The following is a 10,823-nucleotide window of genomic DNA, read 5'->3' as shown; positions in this document are numbered from 1 at the left end:
TGCTTCTACACCACTAAAAATTGGGAGCACACACAGCTCCCAAACCCGGGTAGAACACAGTTTTTGATTGTGTGAATGACAGTGTACTTTGGACAAAATGATATCCAGTGCTCAATTTAAATGAATGTTTTCCTTCTATGGATTAAAACAGGTCCAGATAGTAGAAATGAAATGTCTGGATAAAATTCCTTGAATGTGATTCCTCTTGCTTTCTAGATATAGAAAGAGAGCCAGTGTGGCGTAGTGGTTAGAGTGCTGGACTAGGACCGGGGAGACCCAAGTTCAAATCCCCATTCAGCCATGAAACTAGCTGGGTGACTCTGGGCCAGTCACTTCTCTCTCAGCCTAACCTACTTCACAGGGTTGTTGTGAAAGAGAAACGCAAGTATGTAGTACACCATTCTGGTTTCCTTGGAGGAAAAGCAGGATATAAATGTAATAATAATAATAATATAGATACCTCTATGCAGTTTTGCTTAAGTTCAATAAGCCATCCTATACAGCTGGCCAGAATCTCTTCTCTCTTTAGAATTTAATAGAATGCCTGAGGGGGGAAACTCTTCTGGTATTTTGTGAACTTGAATAACTTTGATTTACTTTTAAGCATAAATAATTTTGAAGCTCAGCTTTGAAAGCTGACATGAACGTTCACTATAAAAATGTCTGTATCGTTGCCCATAACACAACCCAGCCAAAGGAGAGTGAAAGTATAATAAGGATTTTACTGGGCACTTTCCCACTCAGTAATACTCTTCGAAATCAAATCATGGTGTACTGAAACGAGAGCTAAGTCTAAGGCCTAATCTATCTATCTATCTATCTATCTATCTATCTATCTATCTATCTATCTATCTATCTATCTATTACACTTTTATACCACCCCAACTCATGTCTCTGGGCGGTTCACAATGATAAAACAGTTAAAAACACATTAAAACAATTAAAAACTAACAATTTAAAAGTCAATCACAGAATTAAAAACCTATTAAAAAGCTGAAAAAGCCTGAGTAAAAAGATGGGTTTTAAAATATTTTTTTAAAATTGTCAGAAGGAGATAGTAGAGTAGACTGTTCAAATTTTAAGTGATGGGTACAATTTTTCACTGCTGTATAGAGCAGAGTGAGCACTCCTGTATAACATTCATTGCCAGCCCAACATAGGATGACTTCCAGCATGTTGCATTGTGATTCCAGTCCCCCTACAAAAAATGTACTGTAGTTTTGCACTAGGAGAGCTCACTACAGCTGCTTTGTAGGAGGGAGCCCTTTGACTCAGCTGCTGCTTAGCATATGATCACAGACAGCACCGCCAACTTTGTTTTTAATTTTAACTGACCATCAAAAATTGGGATCATGCACAGCTCCCCAACTAGGGTAGGAGGCATCTCCTACCTTTGTTCTTGATCAATTGCTTTACTGTCTTGTTAATGCAACTGGCTAATTAGCAAGGCATATCTGGTTATGAAGGATCTTTCTCCTTCATCTCTTTTGGCTGTCAACACATTTCATCACTGTTCTCTTACTGCCATGTGGAACAGCATGTGCTAGAGCATCCCACATCTCTGGATTATGAGCATTGTGCAAAACTTCAAGTCTTTCAGGTTTCAGCCTTCTGGATGCTTGCTAACTTTAATTCCCTCAAGGTTTATTAGTACAGCAGTGTGAACTGTAGGAAAGGATGTGGACAGAAATCCTTAAATTGTATGACTAATGGAAATGCTCTTCTGTCTCACCCATTCAAGAAGCAAAATGTTTTCCAGGATACAGTTGAAAAGGTCAGAACAGTTCTGGAGCACCAGACCACACACTCACATACACAGGACACCAAAGAATTAATCCATTATTTTTCCTGGGTGTGCTATTTCCCCCACCTGTAGAGATAAAACTTTTGCTGTCAAGTTATATGAACTCTCTTTTTTAAAAAAAAAATCCCTATGGTGGAAAAAACAACTTTGAGAAAAACAGTATGAGATCTAAGACTAAACTCTTCCTGCTAAAAACCATGCAACATTTTTTAAAAGCTTCTGACAGTTGATATGAATATATTTGACCTATCACTACAAGAAGGATATGAATTTTGTTTGCTAAATCCTCTTTATGCAGAACATGATGTTGGCACTTATTAGAACAGATGTCCTTATCTCAAAATATCTCTGATTCACAACACTCTACAGAGTTGACCACTGTTTGAATGTCATCACATATATATAGTTGTAGTGATCAGCCACCCCTCCCCTAAAGAGTTAACTGGAAGTGAACCCTATCCTGACTGACAGGCTCGTGAACTCCAGAGCTCAGCCAATCAGCACACCAGGCGAGTGGGACCGAAAGAGCCATTGGGAAGAAGGAGGGTTTCTTTGTTAGAAGCAGGCTGCGAATGAGCAAAATAACAACACATGTAGCCAGGGAGGATTGCAGCCTGGGAGGATGACTGCAGCTATGGGAAGACATAACTGCAGGGGCTTGAATTCTCAACCTAGGTTTGGTGAGTTCAAGAAAAAGGAAGCCTGGGCTTTGGCTTCAGGAAATTTAGTCTAAGGAAATGTGTGTGCAGTCAGATTTTGTGTTAGACTTTCTGTTTCTTTGGTGTGTGTTTTGTATATCCCTGATAATGCTCTATTGTTTTTTTACCTCAAATGTAACTAAACTAAGTTTAGTTAAGTAAGTAAGTTTTTCGTGATTTTTTGGTTTTTTGCATTTCCCTATATACCTGTTCTTTGCAACTGGGCAAGCACGATTTTTAAAGTGTGCTGCCCCAACATCATCTGGGGTGCTTTTTGAAGTATTCTTGTAACCTACTGAGTCTTTTTACCTGTAACTAAAAGCTGAGAAAGTCTCAGACAGAAGCAGTCTGTAGCATTTGAATAAAACTGCTTTTCTTTTTGTTCTTTTCTTTTACAAACCTCGCCGAGTGGATTTTTAACTCAGGAGAAAGGGGGACTGAAAGGGGGACTGAAAGTTTCCAAAGCAGTTTACATAGATATAAATAAATAAATATAATGGTTCCCTGTCCCCAAAGGGATCACAATCTAAAAAAGAAACATATGCTAGACACCAGCAAGATCCACTGGAAGTATGCTGTGCTGGGGGTGGATAGGGCCAATTGCTCTCTCCCTGCTAAATAAAGAGCATCACCACTTTAAAAAGGTGCCTCTTTGCTCAGTTAGCAGAGTTAGCACTTAGCAGACATGTAACATAATAAGGCCAACTGAAACCCTGGGCAAAGCATGTGAAAGAAAAACATAAAGGGTTGTACTAACAAAGATGTTTATTTTGACTACCGAAGATAATACAGTAAAGCATAAGATAAAAGAGGTCATGTATACTGAACAGCTGCAATCAACTATTAATGTTAGGGAAGAAATGAAAGAGGTAATGAAATTTATTGGTGAGAATATGGGAAACTCCTATATTGGGCAACAGCGATATAGGAAGGTGCTGAAAGACATCAAGGCTCTTCTCACAATCCGTGAGAAGAGCCTGGGGAGGATTTGCGAGGAGAGCGGGCTAAGCCCCCTCTCGCCACAGATGAGCAGCAGTCTGCTCTGGGCGGCAGCAGCGGCCACCCACACAACTGCCAGCTCCATCACGGAGCTGGCAGGGGCTGGGGAGTGTGGGGGCCACGCAGCCCCCAGAAGCTCCAGCATTCCCTGCGTGAGTGCACAGGACATGCTGGAAAGACCCCCAAGCCGGGAGGCTGCTTTTGAGCCTCCCAGTCGGGGGTCTCCTCATGAGTAGCCACGCCGCGGAGCCACATCAACTCACGATTTTAAAATCCGGGTTTGCAGAGCACTCATTCCACAAACCTGGTTTAAGGGGAGGGGTAGTTTGGCGGGTTAACCGCCTGGAGGCCACCGGGCTCGCCTGCAAGCCCGGTGGTTCTCACAGTCAGGCGAAATTGGGTTAGGCTTCCCTAGCCCGATTTCGCCTGATCATGGGAATAGCCTCAAGATCTCATACTGTGCAGGAGATGGCAATGGTAAACCTCTCCTGTATTCTGCCAAGAAAACGACATGGCTGTGTGGTTGCCAGGAGTCAACATCAACTTGACAGCACAACCTTTCCTTTTCCTTTATAAAAGGGTTAGGATTTGTTCTGTAGATTTTTCTCCTCCTCCCTTCTCTTTCCTGCTTTCAGATTGGCTATTTAGCCTCAGTGGCTGTAATTACTCTTAAGATGCTCCAGTTGTTTGAGATACAGCATTAACAAAGATGTTTTAACACTGAAACACATTTGCTCGATTTTGCAAGATCTTTGTTTTTAATTGTTTTATCTGCACATTAAAGGAGGTCTTAAATCTTGTCTGGAGTAGGGTAGTATGCATATTTCATTGCCACTATATCGTCTCATTAGGTGTTATTTAACAAGTAATATATTATTATTATTACATTTATATCCCGCTCTTCCTCCAAGGAGCCCAGAGCGGTGTACTACATACTTGAGTTTCACCTCACAACAACCCTGTGAAGTAGGTTGGGCTGAGAGAGAAGTGACTGGCCCAGAGTCACCCAGCTAGTTTCATGGCTGAATGGGGATCTGAACTTGCGTCTCCCCGGTCCTAGTCCAGCACTCTAACCACTACATTACGCTGGCTCTCGTTATGTTATATTTTAACTGTTAAATATGCTATAATCTGGTGGCATCTGGTGGGCCACTCTGTGGAGCAGGATGCTGGACTAGATAGGCCTTGGGCCTGATTCAGCTGGGCTGTTCTTATGTCCTTATAATCTTATAATCATAATATTTTAACTATGTTAAAAGTCTCAACAGATTTTCAACACCCAATAATCAGATCAATAATTCCGAAATGACCTCATGCTCACGAAAAGCAGAGCATCTTTTTCAGATCACATCTACGATGATTCAAATTTACCATATATGGTCATTTGTCAATAAACTGAATGTTCCAAGTTAAAATCCTACAAATCTCAACCTGTCCTTTTAGTTCTCTTTTCCAAGTACATTAATAAAACATGCAATGACATATACAGGTGGCCCTTGAATAGTGATTGTGCCCATTTGTGCACCACCTCCCTGTATACTAATTTAGTTATAGCGCGGGTTGGGGTAGTTTTGGTTATTTGCTGTTTTCTACACACACACACACACACCACCACAACTAAACTGGTATAGAGTTTAAATAGCCAGCTCTCCACTTCTTAGCTGGCGCACAAAGAAATTTAAAGAAGTGATGCGAGAGGCATAGGCTGCTCCATCCACTCTCCCCTCTTGCATCTCCTCTTTAAACCTCCCTGCATGTCACCTGAGAAGCAAAGAGAGTGGCTGTTTAAACTTTAGACCTCCCCACACTTCTCAGCTGAGCTGAACAATGGGGAGGTTTACAGTTTAAATAGCCTCTCTCTCTGCTTCTCAGGCTCGACACATGATCCGTGCATAGAGCCTAAACTGAGCTTTGCGGGGAGAGAGGGCTTAGCCCACTTTCCCCACAGACGAGCAGGGAGCTTGCCCTAGGTGGCCGGATCGACTACCTACTCAATTACCGAGCCCATCACAGAGCCGGTAAGGGCAGCAGGGATCAGGGGCTGCCCGGCATCCAGAAGTCCCAGAATGCCCCACATGAGTGTGTGGGGCATTCTGGGGAGACCCCCGAGGCCGGGAGGCTTGTTGGAGCCTCCCAGTCAGGGGTCTCCTCATGAGTCGCTGCAGCACGGAGCCATGGTGTGGTGAATCAAGATCGCCAAAACAAAGTTAGTGGAGTGCTCGCGCCATTAACATTGTTTAAGGAGGGAAGGATTAAGCAGACTAACCACCGGGAGCTGCACAGCTCCCGGCGGTTCTCACGACCGCTCCAGGGCTGGGCTCCCTTGCTCGCTTTCGAGCGGTTGTATGAATAGCCTCTCTGTGTGCAGGCTGCTCCAACTGCTCTTGCCATGGCAGTAGATAGTTTAGCTAAGGGACCTAACCCCATTTGGGGGGTTAGGTCAAGCACTCCAGTGTTGCAGTTTCTGCAAACATAACCCCCGTGAGATTAGAAGGCCTCCTGTATCCCATTTCTTGAATTGTCCTAGCCGTGTAATCTACACAAAATGACTTTGCCCAGTCAATGACAGTGTATATATACAATTGTTCTGTGATGATAGTCTAATGTGCTTATTGTACACCGTATTGAAGTAATTTCAGGAAAGTTGGGAGAGAAATATCTTTAATACATCAGGAAAACTCCTATACTACCAGAATCACGTGAGTACTTGGCTGTAGATCTTCACTATACCATAATTATGTACATGCTTTCATGTTCACAACATTTGATACATCTCTGGCAGGTGTCCAGGACATCATGCCCAGTATTTAGAAATCCTGTGGAACACAAGTATCAAAGTAACCTCACAGGCTGACTCTGCCTCTGGAAATATTATTGACTACATGTTGTTAGCTTCTGATCAGTTGAATTGCTAACATACGCTTGATCTAGCCACACTTATCATGAATACCAGTTTACAAATATGGTTCATTGTCAGTTTCCATAGAATCTAATTGGAACCTCATAGTTCAATAGTCCAAAAGAAGTCAGTGGGTGTGTGTGTGTGTGTGTGTCTCATCCCCGTATAGCTACAGCAAACAAGAAAGGGCAATTCATATTCTTTGTGCTATGTGAAGTCATCACTAAGCTCGCTTTTACGAGTAGTTTACTTACCTAATGTTTCTACTTTGATGAATAAACCATTAAAAAATAATAACTGCACTTTGGAAAGGCGGATACTGCAGATGGAGTCAGTTCCGAGGTATTAGTTGAACTATTTGCACATATAACTACTTGTGGGAGCAGTCTATACACAGGAGTTGTTTAATGCTGTAACTCACATGCTATTGCTCCCTCCCTACCATGAACAGAGAAACTGCAATCAAGGATGTTTCTTGATCTCAGAACAGAAGTGAGATCTCATGTGAGTTTGCTCTTCTGATGTTAACATTGCTCATGCAAATATACGTGTTGGCACTATAGCTGCATTAGAGAACATTGGGCTGATTTCCAAGATCTTGGCGATACATTGCATATATACAGGATGTTTCAAATATTTGTATATTTCTCCTTATGATTTATTCTTACTTTGTAGTTGAGTATAAGCAGCCACTTCTGTCCTCAACAGACACCACAATTCTTCACAGCCTGATCTGGAGTTCATCTTACTAAATGTATAAACTTTGCCAACCCTGAAAATTCCTCCAACTGCTTTTGCAATCTTGTATGGTGCTTTTTAAAAAAAAGATCTTACACCAAACTTATAAATTCTGGCTGAAATTCTAACTGCAGAAGTGGTCGCACTTGGCTTCATGGTAAGGCTCCCCCGATATCCATTTTCAAATCAAATCTACATTTCAGTCTAGGTGACAAATGTAAAAATACTCTTTTAAACTACTTTTGAAGAGGATCTGACTTGAAACACTGTTTCTAGGTGAAATCACTTGACCATTTATATATCTATCTATCTGTGTGTGTATTTATATATATATAAAACCCAGCTCCCTTGAGTAGTCCATAATGCTGGGGGAAATTGAAGGAAAGAGAAGAGGACGACCAGCACTAAGGTGGATGGACTTGATTACGACAACAATGAATAATAATAATGCACCACTGAGAGACCTTAAAGGCCAAGTTGAAGACAGATCATCCTGGAGAGAATCTATCTATGTGGTTGCTAAGAGTCGACTCTGACTTGACGGCACTTAATCAATCAATCAGTATATCTGATATACTGATCAGTAATCAATATATTACTCCATGTTTGTACCCAGGCTGCCATGGGTTAGAGATGTCACCCCCGGGTAGCTCTGATATTTGAGTGGCCTGAGACAACTAGCTTAACAAGTGGTAATTTATACATAATAAGGTAGGGATATTCCTCAGTGATAAAGTAAATGCTCTGCATGCAGAAAATCTCCAGTATTTTAATTAAATAATCTCAGGGCTAGGGCAGACCATCCCCAAACATGCACTTGAGCGTGAGGAAAGATGCTGCCAGTCGGAGTAGACAATACCGAGTGCCATGGACCAATGACCTGACTAAGTATATAGTAGTTACCCTTTCAAATGGCTTTCAAATGGCCATCAGTATCTACTTATGTTAAACTCTTGACACTACATGGGGTATTTTTATTTTATTTTATTTTATTTTATTTTATTTATTTATTTACTTACTTACTTACTTACACATTTTATATCCTGCTCTTCCTCCAAGAAGCCCAGAGTGATGTACTACATACTTCGGTTTCTCCTCACAACAGCCCTGTGAAGTAGGCTAGACTGAGAGAGAAGTGACTGGCCCAGAGTCACCCAGCTAGTATCATGGCTGAATGGGATTTGAATTTGGGTCTCCCCGGTCCTAGTCCAGCACTCTAGCCACTACACCACACTGGCAAACGCAGGATAATCAGCAGCCAGCCAGAAACATTACATACAGGAAAGGGGCTGGTATCGAACTCAATTTATTGGAAAACTGAGTTGGGACCAACAAGATAAAAATATACAATAATGTATGGTCTCACCATGTGAGTGCTCTTCCGGCTATAGGGAATGAAAAATAATGGGGTGCTTTTTTAAAGAGGTCACAGATCACATTATCGTGATATATTATATGCCTTTTCTTCGGTTTCCAGTATCTGAGACAAAAGCACAGCAACCACACCCTGAATTCCATGCTTCCAACATGATGAGTAAAGCAGTGGGAGGTTGGGCTTGGTGTGTGTGTGTGTGTGTGTGTGTGTGCCCATGTTTGAATGCATCTCCATCCACAGCTCTTAGAATGTCCACCAAGGGTCAAGTAATGCTGCTGATTTGATTCTAATTGCCACCGCACTCCAACTAGGAAACCTCTTCATGCACCAATGGTTCTTTTCTTAGAATAATATGAAGGGCAAAAATATGCTATATAGCAGGTAGGCACGAACCATCTGGAGGCAGAAAGGGCAAAAAAAGCAAAAGCAAAAGCAAGGCAGAGAGCTGTAGAACATTTGCATGGTTTGGAAAGGATGCAGTGGGGAACAGCCACGTCTCCCTCCTGTCACTCAACAGCCAGTCCAAGTTTCCGTGACAGTTGCCTTGCGGAGGGGCAGAAACCACTGCCTGAACAAGCGGTTGTTTGAGTTCAAACTTTGCTTTGGGACGGCTGTGAAATAGAGACCTATAAAAATTCCACACACGGTTTTCCTTGTTTCGGGGCACAAGCACCAGAGATCCTCGTGACAGCTATTTGCTAGGCTGGGGGGGCGGGGGGCACTGAAGGCGTCTGATTGTATCCAGAAGGGCCCCCAAGGGCTAGGGGGAAGCCCTGCCTTCCCTGCACCAGCCGGTGACGCCAAGTGAGTCAGGCGGCCTTCCTCTGCCTGCAACGGCTCCGGCTTCCCTTGGATCGCTCAGGGCGTAGCGTGCCTGTGTGTACTTTGATGGTTGCTGCTGCGACGGGCAAAGGCGCAGCAAGCGTCGCCTCAGGTTGCCAAAAAGGAAGGGGGGAGAGAAAAGAGAAAAGCCCAGCCCAAACCCGCAGAGAGCGGCTGGGTTTGGATCGCCCCGTCGTGTGTGCGGCTTCTTTCCCCTCTGCCACCCGCTGCCGCTGCTAGGCCTTTGGGGATGCGCCTGGCTCGGCCACCTCTGTCCTCCACGCCCGCCGCCCTCCGAACAAGCCCTTGGCAGCCAGCCAAGCTGTGTAACTTGGCGCTCAGCTACCTCCCACTCGGCAGCTCTGCCTGAGCGTGGCTTTTCCTTTCTTGTGTTCTTTTATTTTTTTCCTCCCCTCCTTTAAAAAAAATAATAATAACAATCCCACAGGATCTTCCTTCCTCGGATCCTTTAAAATATAGATCCGTGCAATCCTCAGCAGAGCCTCAAGCAAGCCCAGGGCAGCATGTCTGGGAGCAAATACGTAGATTCCGAGGTAGGAACTTGCTTTGCTATTTCAATCTCGCTCTCCACCGCACCCCCCGCCCCTTGACACCGAGTACCTGCTGGAGCCGTCTCTCGGAGTGCTCTTGGCTGGCTCTTCCCTTATCTTGTTCTCCGCCGAGAAGTCCTTTGCACTGCTGGAGACAGACTGTTTTCAGGGCAATCGGGGGTTATTTGTCTGTGTTGTTGTTATTGGTAACCCGACCGCCTGGCTGGGCACTTGTTTTCTCCCCCACGCAGAGCCTCTTTCCCTCCGCGATCCCAAGGCTGCGCGGTGAGTGGAGTCCACCCAGACTAGAGATTGCTAGAGGCTTCAGTGAGGCTACTCTAGTGTAAGTGTGTGTGGGGGGGAGGGTTTTCAAAAAATGCTCGCCTGCTGCCTGAGCAAAAGCACGCCGGAATGGAAGCACGCCACCCTCACCCCCCACCACAAAACGACCAATTTAATTTTTACAATTCAAGGCGGGAGAAGAGGCTCTATCGATGGCGTTTGCCAAAGTAAAACTGGAGTTCTATAAGGGACACTTCACTTAGGAGGATCCGCGTCTGTTCTGGAAAGTGCAGCGAGGTTGGGGTTTTCGGGAAAGGAAGTCGCTTGTGTTCTGTTCGCCAGATTATACCGTAGTAGTTCGATCATGTAACTGCTCTTTATTGAGCAGGGGGAGAGCAACTGGCCCTATCCAGCCCCAGCACAACATCCCTGTGCTGTTGTTGCTTGCTGGTGTCTAGCTTCTGTGAGCCCTTTGGGTACATCTTTATTTATTTTTATTCATCAATGTAAACCGCTTTGGGAACTTTTGTTGAAAAGCGGTATATAAGTATTGGTCGTCGTTGTCACTGGATTCATTCACACCTGGGTCGAAATCGCGTGAAGTCCATTAACGTAGGGTGTGGATGAGGTGAGGGGGGAACATTTTGCCTTCATT

The 10,823-nt window shown here is 43.9% G+C and overlaps 1 protein-coding gene across 4 annotated transcripts in view; it reads left to right on the top strand.

The window, feature by feature from the left end:
* The first annotated feature begins 9,398 nt into the window (after positions 1-9,398).
* The window catches only part of CAV1 (caveolin 1), a 44,051-nt gene continuing 42,626 nt past the window's right edge, over positions 9,399-10,823 (top strand). The window contains exon 1 of one of the 4 annotated variants that reach the window (XM_053256081.1): positions 9,399-9,889. In XM_053256081.1, the coding sequence (XP_053112056.1) occupies positions 9,860-9,889 (30 nt within the window). In that variant the 5' untranslated portion in view covers positions 9,399-9,859. Of the gene's footprint in view, positions 9,890-10,026; positions 10,230-10,377; positions 10,396-10,823 lie in introns of those variants that run through there. The other 3 variants (XM_053256084.1, XM_053256083.1, XM_053256082.1) reach the window with 3 other exon arrangements.

This window comes from Hemicordylus capensis, chromosome 5 (genome assembly GCF_027244095.1).
Source record: "Hemicordylus capensis ecotype Gifberg chromosome 5, rHemCap1.1.pri, whole genome shotgun sequence".
Lineage (NCBI taxonomy): Eukaryota > Metazoa > Chordata > Lepidosauria > Squamata > Cordylidae > Hemicordylus > Hemicordylus capensis.
Note: the sequence above shows the minus strand (reverse complement) of the source record. Positions and strands in the feature narration are given on the sequence as shown.